The sequence below is a fragment of the Frankliniella occidentalis genome, unplaced genomic scaffold, assembly GCF_000697945.3.
Source record: "Frankliniella occidentalis isolate FOCC.00 unplaced genomic scaffold, Focc_3.1 Scaffold145, whole genome shotgun sequence".
NCBI lineage: Eukaryota > Metazoa > Arthropoda > Insecta > Thysanoptera > Thripidae > Frankliniella > Frankliniella occidentalis.
Window position 1 is genome coordinate 372,312 of NW_026267272.1, and position 24,846 is coordinate 397,157.

A 24,846-nucleotide genomic window follows, 5' to 3' on the forward strand; every position below is an offset into this window, starting at 1 on the left:
CGCCGCCCCCACCGCCACCCGCAGCCCCCACGCCGGCGGCCGAGGCGGCCGCGGAGACGACGCTCACGCTGATCGGGAACTCTGTGAAGACGCCGGAGCGCGTCCTGGGCGCGGAGAGGCCCATCATCACGTCTGTGGTGAGGAAGGCGGCGCCCTTCAGCTGGAGGAACAAGTTCCTGCGAAAGTACCGGGCGCTGCGAGCGCACACGGCGCAGCACGCACACATCTAAAGGAGAGGAACTTGAACTTGACGAGTAGCGTCTCTCTGTGAAACTCTGTGTGAGGATCTCGGCGTGCGCTGTTGCAATGGTGCGTGGTTGCGTGCGGCCTGTGGGTTTGCGATTTTTACCCCCTCACTCCAAACGGGCAGTACCTCAGTGCTTGAAAAGTGTGTGACTTTAGTTCGTACTAGTCAAAATATCATGTGAACAATGTCGCCAACAAAATTGCCAGGCACACTTCTCATTTATTTTTGATTTAAAGAAGAAACACGGGTTTAGTAGTATAGTCTTAGAAGGGGCTCTATATGTTGTTTGTTGTGGGGTCGAAGATGGACCTCATAGATCTCAGCGGGTAAATGACAACGATTTGGGGAAACTTCTTATTTATTAATCTGGTCGTACTCGTACAAAGTAAGGAAGTCATTTTTCATCTATGATGCTCTCTAATCGGGATGTTCTGGCATTCTATTCAAATCCATAGGTGTCTAGATTATCACTGTCTAAAGATTAAATTAGTCCAGAATTTATTTATATACTCAAGACTTATTAGGTTCACTACTTCTGTTTTTTTTTTTTTGTTTTTTTTCCTGACACTTTTCTTGAAGAATGCTAAAGCTTCAACAAAGGTTCAATAACTTTTATTTTACCATATCTGTCATCCAATTCTAAATAAAATACTTTTGCTACACACATTAAATGTTCTAAAAACAAATGACATAGAGAATCATTTCTCGAATAACTTATAAAAGACACCTGTCTCTTACAGTTTTATTGAAAAAAGCTCAAACAAGACATTCCAAAGTGTGGTTTAAAAAACTTTTTTTTTCCATTTTCATTTGTGTTGTGTGACTGTTAATCGTCACAAACGTTTGTGACTGCCTAATTCTGTAGTATTGTGAGTTGCTGTTTTTTTTTTTTTAATACTTTTGCTTGCAAGCTTTTTGCTTGGATGTGTTAAGTCAGCTTATTGTAAGAGCTGCAGTTTGTACAAATTCTTAATCTTCCTTCAATGTTGAACTTTGTTTTGTCGCTCAAATATCAGAGTACTCTTCTGGCTGTTATGTACGTTACAGTGAATTATTGAATGGATGAGTAGTTAGAGTACCAATGACGAATGAATGAATGAATGAATGAATGAATGAATGAATGAATGAATGAATGAATGAATGATAAAGCCCCTTGCTCAAAGCGCCAACGCGTTAAATGCGCTTAAGTTGTTTCTAGCCCAGCCAGAAACGTCGTATCGATATTCGTCCAATCGACATCGACTGGTCGAAAAATTCATCGTTTCGGCGTAGTTTTGGCCCTCACGTTCGACCAACGATGTCGAAATAACGGCGTTACTACATGTCAATTCTGGCTGGGATAGCCGCCATACGAATAAGTCGTTATCGTTATTTTGAAGTCATCATGGCGGTGTTTTAGCTAAAAATTTTGACTTAGTGTACACGTTTTGTGGGCAGTAGTTATTTTGACGTAAATATGGTGTCATTTGTTCGTGATAACTTTTGAGTCGGTGACGCATTTGATGCGCGTCGTGCGTACTACAGTGATTTTTCGATTTTTGCGGATTGATTATTGCACGCGAGCCACCCCCACCACTCCACTCGGCCAGCGAGCGACGGCTGAGCTGTGACAGGTGACAGGTGACGAGACTGTCACAACTCAGCCGAGCAGGGGACCCGGTCGCTACCTGGGCACGATCGATTATTGCGCGTGGCAAAGCCCAAATCACGTGCAAAAATCGAAATATCACTGTACATGGGCATTGAATGAGTGATATGCTCTTTAAACGCTTCACCAATCTGTCACCTTCAGGGGGCATTTCTACACGCATTGAAGCGCTTTAGGGGAAGGATTGGGTTTGCGATTGGATGGATGGACGGATGGATGGATGGATGGATGGATGGATGGATGGATGGATGGATGGATGGATGGATGGATGGATGGATGGCTGGATGGATGGATGGATGGATGGATGGATGGATGGATGAGGTGTCTGTAGTCACTTTGTGTTCCTTGTGTCGTGAAAAAGTAGCACAAGCATACTGTCAAATAAATAAATGATGAGACATTATTATATGAGCGTGTACTACTTGTAATATATACAGTAGGTGGGCCGACCCCCCCCCCCCCACACACACACACACATTTTATATCGGATTGTTTTCAATCGCACGTGTATTTTGAACTAAAATGGGCATTTACCCAAATGGTCACCACTTCGATTAACGATGTAGGTACACAGGATTACAGCTGGATTACACCTTTTGACCCCGTGTGAGTATGCAACCCGGCCCCACGACTACATACAGTGAAAGCAAAATAATGGCCCCGGTGGCTCGGCGCGGGGCAGGAGAGGGGGGGGGGGCGCTTCTACCACTACTCAGTCCCGTCTTCAATCAGCCGAAAGCCGTAAGCTCGAGGTCGTAAGCCGAGTTGTAAGAAGATCTGTTTTGCGCTTCTGCCAACGGCTTCGGTTAGGGCTTAGAACAACTCGTCTTACAACATTGACGGACACCCGAGCCGGAAAGTCAGTCCCCACCATCAGATTGGTCACAAAACGTCAAAATGATAAAAAAATTCGCATCACTTTGACGTCTTTTTGGCCGAGTCGCTGAAGCTTCAGCCAGAGAGGACTTGCGCTTTAGAAAAGCATCTTAATCTGTCAGCATATTATCCTACGACTTTCATTCAAATTTTGTTTATCTTAGGAAAATAAGGAGCATCAAATGATTAAGCCAATTTTTGGCCTAGATCATTACTTCTACTATACTTAGTTCATTAAAGTGGGGAGTGACAGTTTATGGCGATAAGCACATGGAATTATGTGGGCTTTTCGGTTTGCTTTCCATATCAGCGTAAATTCCAACAACATACATTTAGACAGGGGGGACATGTACATAGGGGGTTCCGGCCGAGCCGACGTGGGGTGAGGGCGCCTTCACGTCGCTCCGTCTTCTGCTTCGTATTTTGTCAGTTGGTATAATCGCAGCTTTCCGAGTCGACTTTAGTACCAGTGAATCGGCGTTGTGCCCGCGAGTGTCCTCGATCGTTTGTAGAAAGGGGGGGGGGAGGGGGGTGGTCATTGGTCATTCCCTATGCGTGTCACCAGAGGGTGATTTCACTGCCGCCTACCACTTTCTGAAATTGAAGTAACTAGCTTCGAAGGAGTAACGTGGACATGGTGGAGGAAAATAAAGCACTTCTTAAATCTTCGTATTTTTTAAAAAAAACTTTTTGTAAACTAACGTATTTATTAAACGTACGAAATACGAAACGAAAGAATCCCATGGATTCTTTTTTCAGCACTGTCATGTTGGCAGTGCCTCACTTGGCTTGGCTATGGGTTCTTCTTGTTTTCTTCTTTGAAATCTTCAAAGTTTGTTATTGTTTTGCGAACTCAGCATCTCAGCAACTAGTGGTTGAAGCGGTTAAAGGGGAGGTCAGTATCTCACCCAGAAAAGGAAGTTCTATCAATATTGTCTTTACCCTCTTGCGACTTCATACTTACTATGTTAGATTGATAAAATCATTGGTGCCGGTCGTTTTCTTTAGTTTAAGTGGTCCCTTCCCACTTCGTTGCGAAGGTAGTTCTTCACACATGGCGCATATGCATTCCTTCGTTAAATGCAATCCTTCGTTTCCTTTCCTGAGCTCCTACTCTCTATTTACTCAAATTTTCCAAGAACGTTTTCAACTACCTTTTTTCGCTCGCGAGCCCGAGTTCGGAACCCGACTCCCTGCCGAGTTTGTAGCCAGACAGTTTCGTTAACTAGTGACGCTATTCTCGCGCTTCGTTGCCCTTTTCCCTTCATACTAATTATTTCGGTTAATAAATGCCTTATCATGTGAGATGAGCAGCTGGTGTGCTGATGAGAGTAATCCAATCAGCACTTACGTTGTTGTGCGTGGTTCGGCAAGTTGTGTCAACATGTCCACATATGCTCTCTACATATAAAAAATTTGTCTGTTAATTTCAGAACGTTTGCTGTGAAACACTGCTACCATGCTGCCATCCCCGCAACAGATTTGTTTTCCGAAAGATGAAGCTGTTAAGGTAATTATTCTCAACATTTTCATTAACTTTTTCAATGTGTATTCAACAATCTCAATGGTTTGCAGGCTTACATTCAATATATTGGTGAAGATGGTTTGCTATGGGTAAATCTGGCATCTGATCTTCATAAGGTCGAAACTATTACAAATACCTTAAACAGCATACCTCTTGACGAAATGAAAGAAAGTCCAGCTGTGCATGAAATTGTTTGTGCTTTGCACAATGACGACACCTGGTATGTTATTGTTTTCCTTCAGTGAAATCCTGTTGAAGTTGATTCTCTTCAATTAGCTTTGTTTTACACACATTTGAAGCGTGTACACTGAGGTCTTTTTATATTTTTAGGTACAGGGCTTGTGTTTTGTCAACTGAACCTAATTTTAAAGTTCAGTTTATTGACTTTGGGGATACACTTGACATTCCTTTATGCAAATTGGCCCAACTCCCAGACACACTTGCATACATCCAACCTCTTGTAAGCTTTTGGTTTTATGTCGTTTTTTTTTTCCTATTCTCTTTTCTTACCTTGTTCCTCTCATCACTTACTAATTTCATTTCTTTGGTCTTGTATCATAATAGGCTGTAAAAGTAAAGCTCCCACCAAGCACAACAGCTGAACCCTCTGTTGGCTCTAGCTTGCTTTTACAATATATTGACTGCGTAAGTACACTTTTTAGAACAAGTGTTAGAATATACAAACTAAAACTAAACATCTTTTTTTAAATTCATTTATTTTTACAGGTTGAAGGGACAGTGATGGTAGATGTTATTCATCCTGATTCTGGAACAGTTGACACTGTTTCTTGTGAGGAGTTTGGTGAGACCCAAGATTTTTCAAATCATCAGACTTATTCAACTGCCTCAGAAAATTCTATTTTATTAGACAATGCATCTGGACTAGGATCTTGTAATACATACCAGACACAGAATCAATCTAGTCAGCATGAACTTGAATCAACATCCACTTCTGTTAACAATACTGTCTCATGTTTCAAAGACGAGGAACATTTGACTCTCAGTGAAGAGGACAATGGGTTCTCATATACCACTGACCAGGCAACAGACCTGCTTGCAACCCCTTTTTTCGACGAAACATTGACTCTTCAATGTGGAGCTGAAGTTACTTCACATTTACCTAAGTTGTCCAATAGCAGTAAGAATATGAATGTGGAAGAATGCAACCTTGACTTGTCATTTGAAGATCGACCCAAAAGTGGGACTGTTGTGACCCCTCAGAGTAATTCATTCATTACTGATTATCCTTATTATGTAGAACTAACAAGTGATGAAAAATGTGATAGTCGGTCCAGAAGTGATGGGGCAGTTATTCCACAGTCTGATGGTGATGCTGAAGATAAAGCTGGAGAGTCATTACCCACACATTATAGTGAAGAAACAATATTTGCAGAAGAATGCACCACTGCTTTGCCATGTACAACTCAGCCAGAATATGATGAACCTGACATTTCACCATCTGATAGTGACGCCTCATGCAAGGCTGGAGAGCCATCATCCACACACAATAGTGAAGAAACAATAGTTGCGGAGGAATGCACCACTGCTTTGCCATGTGCAACTCAGCCAGAATATGATGAACCTGACATTTCACCATCTGATAGTGACGCCTCATGCAAGGCTGGAGAGCCATCATGCACATACAATAGTGAAGAAACAATAGTTGCAGAAGAATGCACCACTGCCTTGCCATGTGCTACTCAGCCGGAAAATCATGCATTGGACGTTCCACAGTCAGATGATGATGCCTTTTTCAAGGCTGGAGAGCCATCACCCACACATGATAATGAAGAAACAATAAATGCCGAAGAATGCACTACTGCCTTGCCATGTGCAACTCAGCCAGAATATAATGCATTGGACATCCCACAGTCAGATGTGTGTTACATCTCACAGTCCACTGATGACGCCTCATGCAAGGCTGGAGAGTCATCATCCATATTCAACATTGAAGAAACAATAGTTGCAGAAGAATGCACCACTGCTTTGCCATGTGCAACTCAGCCAGAATATGATGAACCTGACATTTCACCATCTGATAGTGATGCCTCATGCAAGGCTGGAGAGCCATCATCCACATACAATAGTGAAGAAACAATAGTTGCGGAAGAATGCACCACTGCCTTGCCATGTGCTACTCAGCCGGAAAATCATGCATTGGACGTCCCACAGTCAGATGATGATGCCATTTTCAAGGCTGGAGAGCCATCACCCACACATGCTAATGAAGAAACAATAAATGCCGAAGAATGCACTACTGCCTTGCCATGTGCAACTCGCCCAGAATATAATGCATTGGACATCCCACAGTCAGATGTGTGTGACATCTCACAGTCTAATGATGACGCCTCATGCAAGCCTGGAGAGCCATCATCCATATACAATAGTGAAGAAACAATAGTTGCAGAAGAATGCACCACTGCTTTGCCATATACAACTCAGCCAGAATATGATGCATCTGATATCTCACAGTCTAATGATGACGCCCCATGCAAGGCTGGAGAGCAATCACCCACACATGATAATGAAGAAACAATAAATCCAGAAGAATGCTCTGCTGCTCTGTCGTGCGGAACTCAATCAGAACATGATGCTACTGCCAGTCCTCAGTCCAATGATGGGGCCCCATGCAACGCTGGAGAACTGTCTCCTAAGTATGGTTATGAAAAGCTAACAAATGCAGAAGAATGCACTGCTCCCAGAACTGTAAATCAGCCAGAAAATCATGCATCAGTTGTTGCACAGCCTGATAATGTCTCAGGCAGAGCTGGAGAGCTATCAACTTCTTATGTTAATCTAAAGCTGAATTCTGAAGTATGCACCGCTGTTCTGTCAGTTGTAAATGAGCAAGGAAATAATACATCTGTCATTCCCTTATGCGAAGCTGAAGAGCTTTCACCTACATATGAAGATGAGCTGATAAATGCCGAAGACTGCTCTGCAGCTCTGTCCTGGACAAATGTCTTATTCAAATCTGAAGATCCAGTTATTCCTACACCTTCATATGATGTGAGGCTAATTAATAATGACAAAAACAATCTTGGCTTGCGTTCTACAGATCTGCTCAGTGACCAGTCTGTCATGACAAATGCAGATGCTGCTCTTGTTGTATGTGAAGCTCTTGAGTCAAGTATTCCACCACTGAAATATAATGATGTGGTTATCAATCCTGACAAAGGCAATCCTGCCCCATCATGTGTAAATTATCCAGAATCTGGTATGAAATGTAAAGTTGTGGAAGAAAATAATATATCTCCTCCCTATGGCCAAGATCTTATTGGTACTGACAATGGAAAAAGTCCTAACAGACAGTCGAAGAATATAACAGTATCTGGAATTAATGAGCATTCTCTTCAGAAGCAAAAACCATGCAAACCAGCGAATTTGGAATCAACGGATGTGTCACTCCCCTCTCCTAAAGATGCCTTTAAAGACAGATACAATCTCCCTTCCAATTCCTCAAATATTAATGATTCCAACATGCATCGCCAACAGAAACCCAGATTAATTACAAAGGGGCGCACAACGGATACATGTAGCAATGTACTTACAAAAGATTCTATGCAGTCAGCTAGAATTCCATCTTCAGTGATGGCTGTCCCAACCAAGGCTGTATCTAAGTAAGTTTTGTTTTCCTCTCTTACCTTTTTATTATCGTGAAATATGTAATACTAATAGAAACCTTTCTTGTCCAAAGTTCTTTTCAGGAATTGAAGTCGATTCTTGAATTAGAGTTATCAATTGTGAGGGAACAAAACAGACTTGAAATGTTGGCACTTCAGAAAAAAACGGAGCAAAATTTAGCCAATCAGATTGACACTATCAAGATGGAGGTGTCAAGGCAGCTTCAGGCGCTCTTCCATGAAGTCAACAACAGGCTTCAGTCCCTCCATGATTCTATGGTACATAAATTGGCTGAAATGTATTCAGATATCAGTTTGCTGAAGAATGAGTTGGAAGCTGGTGAAAAAAATACCAAATCATCTGCAAAACATTCTGGGAAAAAGCATCAGCCCATAGACACCCAGAACACTTCTATTGCTAAAGATTTGTTTTGGAACAGTCAGCATCACTACCCTGTAGAGCTTGGTGCTCAATTTGGAAATAATTATTATTTGAGCTCACAGAAACACAATGCACCCTCTTCCAGTTTTCAAGGAGAAGGAAAGAGTGGTGTAAACCAGCCAATGGTGCACAGCAATGATAAGATGTTAGAAACGCCAAAAAGTGACCAGTTTTCAGCAGGAACTGCTATCTGTCATCCTAGCTTGAATCAAAATAATTATCAACACCACTCCACCTATCCAAAGATGGTACATGGGTATTCTTTTTGTGCATTATTGAACTGAAGTGCCGCACTGGTCTAATATTCAATATTTTTTCCTTAGGATCACATTGAAACTGGGCAAGGTGTTCAGGATGCTGCCACAAACAAACCTCAATCTAGAATAGTTTCTGTAACCAACTTAAATACTCAGGTTTGGATTTAATTATTGAGCTCATTATTCCACAGTCTTTTTAGTGTGTGTAACTTGTAATTTTGTATTTCCTTTTCTTAAAACAGAAAATTAACCCAAACCATCTCTTCAATCTGTTCGGTAAGTAATTTCCAACCTTTTCTCCAATCTTTAAATTGCTCAGGGTATAAAGGCTTCTGTCTGTTGTTTTTAGGAGTCTATGGTAAAGTATGTCTGGTGAAGATCAACACAGCCCAACACAAAGCTTATATTGAAATGGCTGATGCAAATCAAGCCAGAGAGGGTATGTATCCTTCAGCGGTGATGGTGGGGTACTTGCATTATTTTTGATATAAAACTTCCACCATCTACTTGTACTAATTGTTTGTTGTACCTGCAGCAATTTGTCATCTGAACAGTGTTCCTTTGATGGGGCGGAGGTTGCGTGTAGTGCCTTGCAAATTTGACAAACTTCATTTAAAACGAGAAGACTTTCAAAACGATATGTGTAAGGACTTTACTAAATCTCCTCAACATAATAAATCTCAGCGAACAAGGTTTCAAAAGATACCCCCAAGTAATACTCTTCAGATATTCAACATTCTGTAAGTGCTGCTTTGGGTTGCTATCTCATTACAATAATTTTTTCTTTATTCACTAAAATTTTATCTTATCTTGTCATTTCTAGAAACACAGTGTCACAGGATAAACTTAAGGAGGTGTTCTGTAAGGGTGGCCATCCTATGAAGAGCTTAAGAATGGTGAAGTAAGTTGTGAAAGAATTACAAGTTTAAATAAGAGTTCTAATTCATGTTTATCGTTTATTGTAATCTGGGTTTATGTTTGGGTAAGCACAAATTATCATTTTTCTTTGCATTTCAAGGCTCAATGATGAGAAGAGCAAGGCCTACGCTGAATTCGGCTCTGTAGAAGAGGCTGTGAATGCATTAACAGTAAGCATCTTTGATTGAGCTGTCTATGCAGTGACTTACAATACCTGTAATGGTTGGTGTTTGTGATTCTAGGTCATGCACCTCCAAGAAACAACCGATTGGGTGAGAATGTTTATTGCTTTTTCAAGAGGAAATTAAGGTATCATTTTTTATTTTTTTATTATTATTAGAGCAGTGCACTGTGTCAAGTTCTATTTTCCTTTCCTTTTGTTATGTTTGCACATTGTGAAATGCTCAAGAGTGCTTTTACTCTTTTTTCTTTAATGTACTGAGCAGGTAAACTAAGTGCATGTATGAATTTAAAATCATGAATGTATGTTCATCTTGTAATTGTGGAAATAAATTGTTACATACTTCAGTAACACAACCAAGACTGTACACTTTATTTACATGATAAATATACAAAGTACAGTAAACGTGGACTGGATCATGTCATACACCTAGGCTGTTTGATTAGAGACTATTAATTTGTGTCCTCACATCTATATTAGAAATCTTCTCAAATGCAAAGTTTTAACAAAATATGCCTTTTTGAAAAAAGAAAACAATTACCTAAGAATGAAATGAAATGTTTTAAAACTGCACCTGAATCACTAGCTTTTTTACTCTTCAAAATCATACATAACCCAACCCTCAGGAGCAACATGGTAACATCCTTTGAGTTAAGAAACACTCCCACAAGGTCCCACCACAAACGCGTGAAGTAGAGAATAAATTTCAACCTTCTGTGAGATTCTTCGAAGCAACAGAAGATGCCCTTGTTGGTAAGTAAGTGAATTTTGTTGGCACTACCTGCATCTTTCAATAAAATTTAATGAAGTCTATGAAATAGCAAGGCCAATAACATTTTCATTGAGTGATGCAAATAAATACATGACCTGGAAACCAAAATTATCAATGCACTATTTGAAACAAATGCTGCTTCAGATAGTTTATACATACCATCACCTAGTTAACAAAATCATGAGTGATTGAAACAAAAGTAACAGAATACTTTTAATATATGTGCTGCTTAATTATATTTGTTATATTTGAGACATCACCCATCACCTCAGAGTTTCTACTAGCGCTTCTTCACTTCTACACCCGAAATAATCCATTTGCAAAATTGTGCCTTTGGCACTTGACTAGAATGAATAAAGTTTATAAAAGTGTTGGAAAAACTCACTTAAAAGAGTCTTGCCAATAGTCATTCTGGTGTCATGTAAGTAATCAATTAAGATAATGAGAGGCATCATGAGAAAATTTCCTTCTTTTTGCAAGAAGATTGCTTTCTATAGTATAAATGCAGTTAAGTCCTAGTAAATAGTATGTACACTAACACAAAGTATAAATGCATTTTAACATGTTGTAAGCCAATGCTCAAACAAAATGATTTATGATGGTACTGTAGAGTTGAAAATCAGCAATGTCCCTAGAAAAAAGTGATTTGAAAATCAATCAAAAAACAACTACTGGATTGCAAATGGGAAAAAAAAAACACAATTGTGTTTCACAGATGTAATGGGTATAAGATATCTAACAATGGAAGACCTTGATAGGAATACTTATGATGCAAGGTTCATATGATTATTAGTAGGATGAGAGCAAATAAAGTGAAAGTAATGACCAAAGATGTTCTTAAATGGTTCAAAATAATTGTGCTCTTCAGAGTCGAAACAAGAAAATCAAAGGTCACTCCACATAAGCCTAACATGCCTAGACGAGAGATCATAAATATTAAAAATCAATTATCTACCTATACAATGAAACTGATTCCAATAAATTTTCTACGCATTATGCCTCACACCATTTTGAGATCATATGTACTAGTACATGACACAAGGATGCTAGATAAGATGTCCACAACCAGAGAAGCAAAAATCACATTGCTAAGCAACACAAAATTAAATTAAGAGAAAACATTATACAATACATAAAATCAAAATAAACATAGCAATAACTATTAATTGCTCCTCTGATTTTGGCTGACAACAAATAAATACACAAAACATAGCATGCAACTCTTTGAAGTAACTTCCCAAGTGATTTACTTCATACTGTGGCTTATTATGCACACAAGAATCAAGAAGGGTTAATAACAGTCTTGTAAAACATACAGTATTTCTGCCATGTTTGCAAGGATTCCATCACACATCAGGAAGGATGCATTTTACCAGCTTTAAAAGGCCATAGAAAAATTTCCACATCACATCTTTTTCTCAGATAATGATGTTACTGAAGTATGCTTACATTGCAAACATAAACAGAGGGATTCCATTGAACAGAAAGAGGCATTGTTGAATCCTTTGAAATGAATGTTTTATCTCCTTTCCAATCTACCAGAGCTTTTTTTCTTCTTTTTTTTTGTAGCAAAATGAACTTTATCCTAATCTCACAGTGGCCTGGATGTAACAAAGATTTTGATAAAGAAATACACAAATCGGTGCCAGTCATAAGTTTCCAATGAGTCACACTTAGAAATAAAAGTTTGTCACAAAGGAAGGTACTAAATAAATGACCTAGTCTGAGATCGATAGATAAACTTATTGTATACACTAAAGTACCCCCCCCCCCCCCCCCCCCCATTTTTCCCTTCCCCAATTGAATTCCCCCTTTCTCAAAACAAATTTCTAGCAAGAATATACATACATACAGGAAATGTAAACAAGTACAAATGTTAGGGGGCTGGTTGATTGGCTAATTCAAGATAACAATGAAAATTTTACTAATTTAACACAGCTACAGTATTTAACATGTAGCAACTAATAATAGTTGTCAAGTGGCTGTAAAAAACTCTTGCAATTTACGAACTGTTTTTGCATCTAGAGCACATAGATCAAAATCGAAAGTCTGTTTAGTTATCTTATATTTCCCAGTATCTGCAATAACCTGGACAACACTTTTTAATTCTTCATTATTTTCTAAGGTCATTATTTTACGTTGTAGTTCCCTAAGTTGAGAGACATATTCCTCAGTAAATTCTACTCCAAGTTTTGTCCAACCAGCTGGGTCAGAAGCATCTTGTAGGGCTGCATCTGGTTCTGTGGTTGTAGAGTCTGGCTCTTCATTTGTACTAAGGTCTTTTCTTGGAATTTTTGCTGAAGGTTCGTCAGCAGATTTTTCTTTCTTTCTTTTCCGTTTCTTCTCTTCTTTATCTTTTTTCTTCTTCTCCTTATCAGCACTGGACCCTCCTTTGCTTGGTCTGCCAGGTTTGCGTTTTGACGGTGTCACATCAGAATCACTGCTTTTTTTACCCTTAGTCTTTTTATTCTTCTTTCCTATTACTGGACTACTTGGAGAATTTCCTGTAGCAGGTTGAGATTTTTTTTTGCTGATTTGAGGAGATGGCGGACCTGATGCATCTGACTCATTTTTCACTTCTACAGTGTTGCTTAGCACAGGCTTTTTGCTCTTTTTAGATTTAAGTACTTTCCGGTCAGATAAACTGGAAGAATCCTCTTCATCTGACTTTTTGGGTGAAGGAGAGTCACTGTCAGATGATGAGGAAGAGGAATCATCATCAATATCTTCCAGTAAAGTTGTCAAAGGCTTTTTCTTCACACTTTTTGGTGGGCTTGGTGACCTTCTTCTCCTCAATTCTTCAGCCTCCTTAGCAATGCGTTCCTTCTCGCGCCTTTTTTCTTCATCTTTCCGCAATTTCTCTCTTTCTCTCTCTTTTTCCCTTTCCCTTTGTTCAAGCTCTCTCTCTCTTTGCTCTTGTTCCTTCAAATCCCTTTCTCTTTGTTCACGCTCTTTCTGCTCTATTTCTCTCAGCTCTCTCTCTCGTTCTTCCTTCTCTCTCCTCTCTCTGGCCTCTCTTTCTTCACGCTCTCTCCGATCTTTTTCACGCTGCTCCCTCTCCCTTGCCTCTCTTTCCCTTGCCTCACGTTCTCTTGTTTCTCTTTCTTCGCGTTCTCTCCTTTCTTTCTCACGCTGCTCCCTCTCCCTTGCCTCTCTCTCTCTAGCCTCCTTTTCTTCTCTCTCTCTTCTTTCTTTTTCACGCTGTTCTCTCTCTCTCGCTTCTCTCTCTCTTGTCTCCCTTGCCTCTCTCTCTCTCGCCTCTCTCTCTTCCCTTTCCCTTCTTTCTTTTTCACGTATTTCTCTTTCCTTTGCCTCTCTTTCCCTCTGAAGCTCTTTCTCTTTTTCTTCTTTTTCTTTCTTCTCCTTTTCCCTCTGTTCTCTCTCTTTGGCTTCACGTTGCACTTGTCTTTCTTTTTCTCTCTCAGCTTCTTCCTTTCGTTCCTTTTCCCGTTGAGCTTCCCTTTCACGTTCTCTTTCTTTTTCTCTTAAAACGTCCCTTTCCTTTTCTTTTTCCCTCTCTTTTTCTCGTTCTTTCTCTTTTTCCTTGGATCGTTCTTCTTTTTCTCTGTCCTTTTCTCTGTCTTTATCTTTCTCCTTATTTTTCTTCTTGTGTTTATGTTTCTCCTTGTGCTTGTCCTTGCTCTCTCCACTTTCAACCTTTTCCTTACTTTTATCTACACTTTCTTTTGATTTCTTCTCCTTTACTTTCTCTTTTTGTTTCTCTACAGATTTTTCTATTAATTTTTCACTTTTATCCAAATTTGAACTGCTACTAGAAGCTTTACTACTTGATTCATGTTCTTTGTGACGCTTTTCTTTTTCCGATTTTTCTTTTTCAGGCTTTTCTTTTTCGGGTTTTTCTTTCTCTGGCTTTTCTTTTTCTGGCTTCTCTTTCTCACTCTCCTTTGATTTTTCCTTCTTAGCTTTCTCTTTCTCTCGATGTTTCTCTTTCTCCTTATCCTTATCCTTCTCCTTATCTTTCTCTTTCTCTCGCTCTTTTTCTTTCTCTTTTTCCTTCTCCTTTTCTTTCTCTCTTTCTTTGTCTCGGTCCTTTTTATCCTTTTTGTGCTTTTCATGTTTTCTTTCTTTCTCATCACTTTCTCCATGGTTTGACTTCTTATCTTCTTTGGAAGGAGGCTTTGAGGGTGTTATTGGTCTTTTGGGAGAAAAGGATCTTTTGGGAGATAACGACCTCTTGGGGGGTGTAGGCTCAGCACCATTTTTCGAGGAGGAACCTGTCTTTGATGGTGTAAGTGATCTTTTCGGAGAAGTTGATGGTTTTCGTTGCTCCTTAATTTTATCTCTTTCTCTGCTGCGATCTTTATCCTTTTTTTCATCTTTGTCGCGTTTTCCATCTTTATGGTGGGATTTTCCACTGCTTAAAACCTACAATGGAAAAACACATGTTATTTCTTGAAGGTAGTGTACTGCATTATGTTAGAAATAACATCTAATAAAACGGAGCATGAGAAATATTCAATATTGAGGGTATGGTTCAGAGATATTTTTCAACAATCTAATGTAAGTTATTTTATCACAACATGCACTCTAAACTTAAGCAGTGGGGTTTGATAGAGCAATGGCTAAAATTAAAATAGTTACCAAAGCAACAAAACAAGTATTTGCATTTCAGAATTTTGAATAAACTTTAAAAGCTTATAGCAGGAAAAAAAAATCTGGTCAAAATTACCAGGGTAACCTGAGAATCTTGAGTTGAGGGTGAAAGTGACAGTAAATAGAGCCTGAATAATTTTTCTAAACCAGTAACCTAGACAAGAAAAAAGTAGATTGTTCATTCTCAGTGAGAGATCTTACCTTGTCGGAAGTATGAAAAGGTTTACTGCTGCTACTGCTACTGCTGCTTGCACTGCTGCTACTAGTACTGTTGCTGCTACTGCTATTACTACTGGGTTTAGGAGTAGGAGAAGGTTTGCTGCTCTTTTGACTGGGTGGTTTGAAGAGGTCGCCATTGGAGGATGAGGAAGGGCCAGACCCAGTAAGACTACCAGAGCTGCCAGAGCTGCTGGAGGTGCGTGGGGCATGAGATGAATCATCTGATCTCACCATTTCCTGACCCGTTGAAATTTACGTGAGAGATAGAAAGATGAGTATTAGTTTGGAACGCTACTGCAAACATGCTTGGGAAAACAAAAGTGTTAAGGACGGCAGGTAATGTTACTTGAGACTAATATATAAACTAAGCTGCCACTGAGGTAACGAAAAGGAAAAGTACAGGTTATTCTCTGACTAAGCCTTATTATTCTTTCATAACTTTAAAGTCAAAAGAATACGAAATCTGAAAATGAAACTGGTCTACTGTTTTGTCCAAAAATAGCCTCTAAGAACTTGGTAGTGAATTAGAGGCTGTATCACCTTAAGAGAAATAACAGATAACAAATAAGAGATAACAGATCCATTTTAGGAACATTATTTATGCTGTTCGGTCATGGTTTATTCCACTAAAGTAGCATTTATTGCAAAAATGTTCATTGAAACACATTTGAAACAATAGAGGGCAGGAATTACGGTGTAAGATAGATCTGTTATCTGTTATTTGTTATCTGTATCTGTTATTTCTCTTAAGGTGATACACCCAGACTAATCATAGTTTTGAGGAGCCGTTAAACATAATACAATCATGCTGTTACACAATTAAAAGTATAATCAGGGGCACACACATGCAGGCAACATAAATGTGAAAAACAGAAAACTTCTCTACAATACATAAATATTTTGGTGGGTGATGATAAACCTACTTTTGTGAAACTACTAACATTTATCTTAATAGGAATACAAGAACAAGTGGTACATACCCCTCCTCCCTTCAAGAGTCTCTTTCGAAATTCATCTGTTGAAAAGTGCACATTATGTTTTTCAATTTGCGATCGCCTTGTTGAAACTGCTGTATCCAGTTGAAGGTCATATTGCACTCGAATAATTTGGTGGTTTTTTAAATGCACTTCTATAGGAATAATGAAACCTGCATAACCTGATTCCTTCACCTGATAAGGTGCATCCTTACACACTGTAAAAATATAAAACAGTACACAACATTATATTTAAATCAGATGAAAGATAAGTAATAAAAAATAATTAATAATACCTCTTTTTGGCCGAGGAAATGTTTCATGTAGATTAAAAATAACTTTTTCAACAAAGTGGTGAATTTCAGCACCATCAACACCTCTGACATAAACTTCCCAGTCATGGGTAAAGCCTTCCTGAGTACGCTTGTTCCTTGGAACTGCTTCATGTCCAACTTCAAAGGCAATCCGTACACTCTGCAACATTACATAAAACAAATCGTAAACATTACAAAAATTTTAACTTATTTTATAAGCAAGACAGGAGAAAGAATAGAAAAATCAGACTAAAAGTTTTATGGGGTAACAATAATATGAGGTTTTGATATACAAGAATAAAAGCTCTCCAAGACACAAACCATGTTCTTCATAGAAAGTACAATAGAAAGATAAGATTGAAATAAATACAGTTGTCTGATTGAAATCACAGTTATTCAGAAAACACAAATGTCTCCATAAACAATCTCTAACCTGTAACTATTTATCTAGCTACTTTTTACATGAAACCATCAAGTAAATATGTTAATGAACCGTAGAAGCTGAAACATCATCGAAAGATGCAACGTTTAAGCTTAAATTTGAAACTAGTGATTGGCTTTCTCTTTAACAATTTCATTTGTTATTGTACTAGTTAGCTTCTTGTTTTGGGCGCAAAGGAAGCCGTTTAAGGATATACTAAATGTGATGCAAAAATATACTTACGGAATGTGCCATTGAATAGATTAAATTAGAATTAGTGACCAAAGTCAAAAATTACAAACTTGTACGCAAAATCACAATATAACCAACAATTGTTTGGGTCGTGAACTTCTTCGTAACACCACCTTCCATTTTGTTGTTGGGTAGAAATGTTCGTCTGCTGTTGATTGTGAGATTGGTAAATGTGGCCACCACACGAATAAATTTTTTCAGAGATAGGAAATAAGGGGATGAAAACTGTTGTATTTCGTTTTTTCAGAACTTTAAATGGAAAGAGTATTTGTTGGAATCGTAGTTATGTCTTGTAATCATTCACAGCGTTGAAATGATTGAGGCTACGCAGATGATGTTACAGTTGGTAAGGCGTTGACAGAAAAAAAGACCAAAAACAGTAAGAAAATCTTCAATGCAACCAAAACATTGCACTTTTGTAAGGCGTTATTTCATTCAGATCAATATGGCCGCGACCCTCAGTTGTCAATTATTATGTGTTTTGAACGGCGAGTTTTAGTTTAATGGAATTACATTTTAAATGCGTGGTCTTTCCTGCAAAATCTTTGATAGAACGTATTTTTATTCAATATTCATTTGACTGTTATCCCTGCCGGGGGGTCAAAGCAAAAATATGGAGTACGCTGCCCAACCAAACAACCCTATGAACTTTACAGAAAATCAACACGGCAATGTTATTTTGGAAAAACTGCGAATGCAGAAGGACAGTGGAAGATTCTGTGACGTGACACTTTACGTGGAAGGAAAGCAATTTAGGGCTCACAGGAACGTGTTGGCCTCCTGTTCGCCATATTTTAACTCTATTTTGAAAATGCAAAGAATAGTGAAGGAACATCTTACTATAACCTGCAAGAGTTCTGAGGTGTTTCAGTGTTTGCTCAACTACATGTACACTGGTAGTGTGGTCATAGATAAAGAAAATGTGTGTGAACTTGTCAGACTCTCCAACCACTTTTTGGTTCCCAAATTAAAAGATTATTGTTCAGAGTATCTGGAACGCTATTTGGATGCTACCAATTGTGTATCTGTCAAAGAAATGGCTGACAAGTACTCCATGCCCTCCCTCCTCAAGTACTGCTCTTCTTTTATCAAAAACAACATAGAAGATGTGATGAAGCAAACAGAGCTTTTAGAATCTCCTATATCTCTAGTTGAGGCATTTTTGTCTGATGATGCATGGACTGTGCCTCAATCAGCATTACTACCGTTTGTCACAAATTGGGTGTCACAAGATGTGCCAGGTCGTGAACAGCATACCAGGAAGCTTCTCACCTTCGTAGATTGGACTGCAATGGATCAGCAAGCTATTACTGAACATGTTGATCGTGATCCTTTGTACCCCCGAAGTGAAATTGCACTATACGCTGTACTCCAAGCTCTTCTCTCTAATAACTTACTATTCAACAAGTATCAGATAGTTTATGAATCCCTTCATATTAGATTTAACCAAGTAAGTACAAAACATCAGGGCTTATATTTCTTGTTTTCAAGAGCTCACTATTTTTTTTCTTTTTCTTTCAGAGTTCTTCTGTTGGAAAGTCAATTGCTGCATCCAATCCATCTGAAGATAGTACACCAAATGTTAAATTAGAAGTCCCCTCTCCTGGGTCTCCAAGTTCTAATTCAAAACTTGCTGCTGATGGTGATCAATTTCTGGTTGATGGACGAAAGTCCAAATCTGGAAAAACACCAGATACTGGTGGTAAACAAGTAGATGTTGATGATGATGAGGGAGACACTGGGGCAGATGTAGATATTACATATGAGGGTCGATATTCAGATGATTCAACAGATGATGAAAGTCAAAAACATATGAAAGAAGAGACCGATGATCAGGGGTTTGAAGGAGATGAAGGATTTTCTAAGGATGAGCCTATGATTGACATTAAAGTAGATATGGAAAGATCTGTGAGAACTGGAGATGAAGACGAAGAGGAGGATGATGATGATGACGACGAAGACGATGATGATGACGACGACGACGACATGGAGGTAATTATTTTTCTGTACCTTATTATTGTTGAGTAATAAGTATTTTCTTATTTTTATCTCTTAATTAACCATTTATTAACTATTTACTTCTTAATTAACCCTAAAACTCTTTTAGGGTAGTGGAACTGCTGAAGATCTTTCTGCATCAAGAGACTCTGAGGGAAGTCTTTCAGAAAGTCTTTCTGGGAGTGGTTAGTATTATTATTCGTTCTATATTAATACTTACTTATCAACATTTATATTATTGCCTAAATATATTATTTTATCAGGGCATAAAGCATTATCTCGGACAAGAAGTGGTGGTGTAAGTAAGAGAAAAAGTCGAAGAATATCTATTACTAACCGAAGTCTTCGCGTGACATCTGGGAGAGGAAATTATCCTCCAGGCTCTGCCCGACGTGGACGCCCACCAGGCACAGGCAAGAAACAACGTGAAGCAGCAGCTGCTGCTGCTGCAGCCGCTGCTATGATGGATGAGGAAATGGCGATCACACTTGAAGGAGGTCTGTTTTTGATAAGACAAGTGTATAAGTAGTAAAGGAGTCATTTTTACATTTTTGAAATTTAATTTTTATTTTGTATTGTTCTTTTGGAAAGTGTTGTGCTATAGTAATAATTGTTAATGTTCCGTTTTTTGCAGATGAGCAACTAGCTGTCAAGAAATTAAAATGTAAACAATGCAAGTTCCGAGCTAGAGATGACGCTGAATTAGAAGCCCATGTCAATGATGCTCATCAGGGTGCTCATGATGTGATCTATAAGTGTAGTGAATGTGAATTTACATGTGGCTATATCAAAGATTACTACAAACATTTGAAGAAACATTTTCCTGGACCTCCATTTAAGTGTGACAACTGTACGTTTGTGTGTGTTTGTGTTAGCTCATTAACCAAAACTATATATGTGTACTGTATTATTCTGATTTTCGTTGTTCGTCATTTTTTTTTTTCTAGGTGATTATCAGTGTGATAAGATGGTAAATTTAGTTGCTCATAGATCCAAAACTTGTGATGAAAAACCACACCACTGTACCATGTGTGATTATAAGTGTCGTTCAAGACCTTACCTCTTAGTCCACATGCGGAGCCATACAGGCGAGCTTCCTTACAAGTGTTAGTATCATCAATTTCAAATAGGGTTATCATGACAACTTGTTCATAGGCAATTGGAGCCACCTATTCCTCAGGCTAACGCTGTCAGGCCTGGTATAAAAGAATAACACTTTGTCTACTTTGAAATAATTTCAGGTGATACATGTGGGAGGGCATATGCCATGCGCAGTACTTTGGAACAGCATCTCACATCTCACAGCAAAGAACAACCATATTTATGTGATGCTTGTGGCTTTGCCACAAAATATATTGCTCATTTGATGGCTCACAAGCGAATCCATACTGGAGATGTGCATCGCTGCACATTCCCAGATTGTAAATACTCCACACCAAAAAAGTCTCAGCTGCTTTCTCATGCACGCACTCATGAAGGGGTTAGACCCCATACCTGTCACGTTTGTGGAAGGGGATTTCTGGAAAAAAGTCATTTGGTATGCCTTATGCTATTAATTTCATTATTGATTGACATTCTGTTAGGTGTTTTATTTTTCTTTATAAATTGAAAAATAAATGTCCTTCTATATTTAGGTGCGCCATGAGCGTATTCACTTGGATGACAAACCATTCAAATGTGATCAATGTGATTATGCTAGCTCCAGGAGAGATAAACTAAAAGAGCACTACACACGGCACCACGGTGATAATGCTTCGGCAAGAGTTCCGTACAAGGCCAGGGTGTCACGAGTTGGTGATCCTAGAAGAGAGAATGTAATTATTTTCTTAAGTAATCACATCTTATTTAACCAATTGGTCCTCCTTGTCACTGAATAATACCTTCTTTGTTTGTGTCAGGATGCTGGAGATGATTTTAATGTTGACAATGCATCCTCAACTCACTCATCAAACCACGGAATTAACCTTACTAACCCTGGAATTATAACTGGATCTCTTGGACCAAGCTCCGGTGAGATGGCTGAACTTTTGCTGGCTCATAGTATGTCAGCAGCAGCACAACAGCATCTCAAGTATGCAACAAGTTTTGCTGGTCTTGGTGGTAATGATAGTCATATGAACATGGACTTCCATCAGCCACAACAGCAACAAATGCACTCGAACTCTCGCCTATCTCTCTCTGGAGTACCAAGCAACGGAGAGTCACTGCATGCTGAAACCAAAGATGCTTTACTAGGACAAGCTGGACCTATTGCTACACCACCTTCTGCACATCACATGCATCAATCTGCAGCTTCTGCTGCTGCTATGGCTGCTATGATGTTGGATGGAAGAGTTGGGTGAGTGCCAACCTAAGTGTCTTGTAAATAAGATTATTTTCTAAATGATTTCTACTTACTTCTTTGACATTTTAAATTTCCTTATAGGTATCATCAAGCAGGAGTTGGTTATGGTGCAGGTTCCATGTCGCAGCTACCATCCCAGTCCTCATCTTTGGCCTCATCACAAAGTAGTGAATACCCAACAATGTCATTATTTTGAAGATAGCATTCAATTATATTGTTTTCATTGTTAAAATATATCTTTGGTGCATTCCACTCTGTAAGTTGCTTGAAACCAATGCTGCCACATACTCATTTTTTCTAAAGAGTTTTATTTTGTGATGTAAAGGTTTATTACCTATAAGATGTGTCCCCTTTCTGGAATGATGAAACTCCATGTCCCTATCCCAGTAAATTTGAAATTCATATCTAATACACTTTTCCATCAAATGGGGAAGAGAGAAAAGAATCAAAAATCACAGGAAACAGTAATAAACAGATCAAATCTTTAAAAAATTTGGCTTTTCTTGGGGGAAAAAAAGTATTCTGGACTTGTTGGTGCGCCTCAGAGATGAACAAATATGATCCACATACTGGTTTTGGAAGCGTTTCTGATGCGTTTTGATTCTTTTCTTTCTTCAATATTCAGTGGAATGGTCTATTTCTTTTCCTTTTCAATGAATCTTTTTTGTAATCTTAACTGACTGACTGTACATTGTGTTTTGAAATAATTGAATCAAGCACGGGTCCAGACACCCACTTCTTTGTGGATTGTGGAGCAAGTCACGTTCCTATCTGGATTGCGTATGCTTTGTTGTTTTGAAGATTGTATGAGCCCCCCCCCCCCTTTTTTTTTCTTCACAAGACGCCACTGTATTATATATTTTAAACATTTCTGGTATGTGGAAGACTTTAATCGGAGGAAGTGCACTTAAAATATCTAGTACATTCCACAGGAATACTCTCGTGTTTCTGACAAATAATTTTTACTCGATTTTACTTTTCAACCCCTTTTTTTTCTAGGCATAAGGTGCCTTATTTTTCTTGTATTTTAAAATTGTCATTGGTTGCTGCAACAGTTTAAGTGCTTACTATTTTCACGAAACACATGTAAAATGTTCAGAAGAAATCACCACAGTCTAAAAAGGGATGATTGATCTGCAAATCAGGTCTATCCAGATTTTCACCCATAGGACAGTATTCTTATTGTTTGATTTAAAGTTAAATGTTGTTTGATAACAAATTGAAGTTCTGTATGTGCATGGGTATTCCAAAACATATATATGTTATGTTATCTGCGTTCAAAGGAAGCATATGCATGCCAAAATTATTTGTCTAATGCTCTTGTACTTTATGATAGAGCTACAAATGCTCTGTAGATTTGTATTCCATACTTTGCAAGTCATGCCTAATTTAGATTGAATTGTTATTTATTTTTAAGTATTATTGTAGTTTGATGAAACCTTGATTGTGTAAAAAGGCTTTAATAGTTGGAAATTACATCCTAACTTTGTTTGCACAATGTATGAAAAGTGGTGAAAAATTTGATTATTAATTTCAAATTTTGCCCTGCTGAGTTTGAAAGATGCATTACTTTACAGAAGTAATATAATTTTAAAGAGCTAAAGACTGAAATAGTCTTTCTAGTGATAAATATTTGTCATTGAAAGTTGTTGCTACACTGGACAATAATGAAATGTAGCATGGGTATGTGAATATGATATGTAGGTGTAAAAGAAACGTCTCTTCAATCAATTCATTTATCAACTAAACCAGGAAAGTATGTATGTATTGCAGCTTGAGATAGATTTGCCTGACCACTGACACAGGGATTAGTTTTGAAGAGAAAAGCGGGGCTAATAAACAAGACCAGAACAACTCAGGTAAGATTACAAGGTGACATATTGGAACATGAATGGTTGCTTGGCAGCTATCACCTTCAGTGTACCCAAAGTAATTTGAGTTCAAGTCAAAACTAATTACTCTTCTTCACTGATGTTCTGGACATAATTTATTGTGACACCTAGTTGATAATGAAGTCATACTGTTAGCAAATGAATACTTGGTAATTGTTTACACTAGGGATTGTTTACCCAACTATGGCAATAGTCCATTGTTCAGTGCTACTTGCAGAGCTCTTCACTTAATTAAGGAAGACAATGAGGATATGCATATCATGTGATCTGCTTGTGATACCTAATATCTCCTCTTGCTTTTTGTAACATTCTATATTAATAGTTTCCAACTTGTTTCTGACTCTTTTTGTCTTTCTTTCTACAGTTTTTTTTCTATAATGCTTATTTATTAGCTTTATATGTCAATAGCAGCTAGCAAATTAGACTGAAAAATGGAAGTTTCTTCAATGTTTTGTTTTTTAACCAGTTACCACCATGAAGAAAGTGCGGAAAATGAAAGTATTTAAGCTGTTGACTTCTTTCCAAGGCAACTTATGTCATTGTGAATGCTCAGCAGTCCATCAAATCTCATATCAGTCCCAGTTTTCCTCTTCCAACTCTCTTTTTGAGAATAACTTCAAATTCAACTAAGATTGACTTGTTAACACTGTTAGCGTTTTTTAGTTCAGTTTTATACTAAAAAAGGTATCTTTATGGGAAACAAATATATCAATAACTTATAACTGATCGTTGCTACTCCTGCATTTCTTGCAAGAATGTTACATTAAAACAGGGTACTTTTGTCTTTGTGGAAATTGTTTTGTAAGTTAATTTTCCTTTAGTGACTGATTGTATAGAGTAAATATATATATAATTTGTATTGCATTGACCCAGTGGATTGAAATTTTTTCAGTTTCCAATCTTTTGTTTGCGCTCAATGTGTCTCATCATACGCATTGTTAAGTTCTTTCTCATCAATATATATCTGTGGCGGATATGAAACTACTACTTTGTATCTTCTGTACTGTATGTGTTGAGACATCATACGCTTGTGAGCACATTGCAATTGTTTTATAGTTAGAATTTAAAAGTTCTAGCAATATAATTATCATCTGAGCAATAAGATTTGTGAGAGTTTATACAAAACAAAGTGTTTGTTGTTAAATTGAATCTCATCCTCCCTAAGAAACAACATACCAAGCGCCCAAGTGCATAAGCGTATAACGGACATCATCGAATCTGGTAGCGCCGAGACCATCTAGGGGCTTTAACTTTGAACTCCTACATCTGATGTTTTGATACGCTATCGGTCAGTCACCACGTGCCTGCCGCCTCCGACAGCGTAATCTT

At 38.3% G+C, this 24,846-nt stretch overlaps 4 protein-coding genes across 6 annotated transcripts in view; 3 read left to right on the plus strand and 1 right to left on the minus strand.

The window, feature by feature from the left end:
- The window catches only part of LOC113212520 (gonadotropin-releasing hormone receptor-like), a 6,120-nt gene extending 3,119 nt beyond the window's left edge, over positions 1–3,001 (plus strand). Inside the window, exon 4 of the mRNA XM_052270985.1 lies at positions 2,936–3,001. Coding sequence (XP_052126945.1) covers positions 2,936–3,001 — 66 coding nt within the window. The remainder of the gene's footprint in view (positions 1–2,935) is intronic.
- Positions 3,002–3,552: 551 nt separating this feature from the next.
- Positions 3,553–10,073, plus strand: LOC113212499 (uncharacterized). Of its 2 annotated transcripts, none has more exons than XM_026431217.2 (14): positions 3,553–3,666; positions 4,205–4,281; positions 4,347–4,516; positions 4,627–4,756; positions 4,861–4,941; positions 5,023–7,916; positions 7,994–8,609; positions 8,685–8,774; positions 8,861–8,894; positions 8,968–9,057; positions 9,154–9,358; positions 9,442–9,519; positions 9,637–9,706; positions 9,779–10,073. In XM_026431217.2, the coding sequence occupies exons 2-14, from the start codon at positions 4,231–4,233 to the stop codon at positions 9,842–9,844; spliced, it is 4,575 nt and encodes a 1,524-aa protein (XP_026287002.1). In that variant the 5' UTR covers positions 3,553–3,666; positions 4,205–4,230; the 3' UTR covers positions 9,845–10,073. The 2 variants fall into 2 exon arrangements, with proteins under 2 accessions (XP_026287002.1, XP_026287001.1); XM_026431216.2 differs by lacking the exon at positions 3,553–3,666 and adding an exon at positions 3,684–3,811.
- On the minus strand, positions 10,061–17,443 carry LOC113212500 (trichohyalin). 2 transcript variants are annotated; one of them, XM_026431220.2, is made up of 5 exons: positions 17,275–17,443; positions 16,593–16,770; positions 16,303–16,514; positions 15,305–15,559; positions 10,061–14,875 (listed from the first exon to the last, which is right to left on the minus strand). In XM_026431220.2, the coding sequence occupies exons 1-5, from the start codon at positions 17,284–17,286 to the stop codon at positions 12,464–12,466; spliced, it is 3,069 nt and encodes a 1,022-aa protein (XP_026287005.1). In that variant the 5' UTR covers positions 17,287–17,443; the 3' UTR covers positions 10,061–12,463. The 2 variants fall into 2 exon arrangements, with proteins under 2 accessions (XP_026287005.1, XP_026287006.1); XM_026431221.2 differs by lacking the exon at positions 15,305–15,559.
- A 251-nt stretch (positions 17,444–17,694) lies between these two features.
- LOC113212507 (zinc finger protein 335) lies at positions 17,695–24,647 on the plus strand. Its single transcript, XM_026431233.2, has 10 exons — positions 17,695–18,733; positions 18,805–19,275; positions 19,391–19,466; positions 19,545–19,778; positions 19,916–20,131; positions 20,229–20,387; positions 20,523–20,818; positions 20,916–21,095; positions 21,180–21,619; positions 21,707–24,647. The coding sequence occupies exons 1-10, from the start codon at positions 17,897–17,899 to the stop codon at positions 21,819–21,821; spliced, it is 3,024 nt and encodes a 1,007-aa protein (XP_026287018.1). The 5' UTR covers positions 17,695–17,896; the 3' UTR covers positions 21,822–24,647.
- The last annotated feature ends 199 nt before the right edge of the window (positions 24,648–24,846 follow it).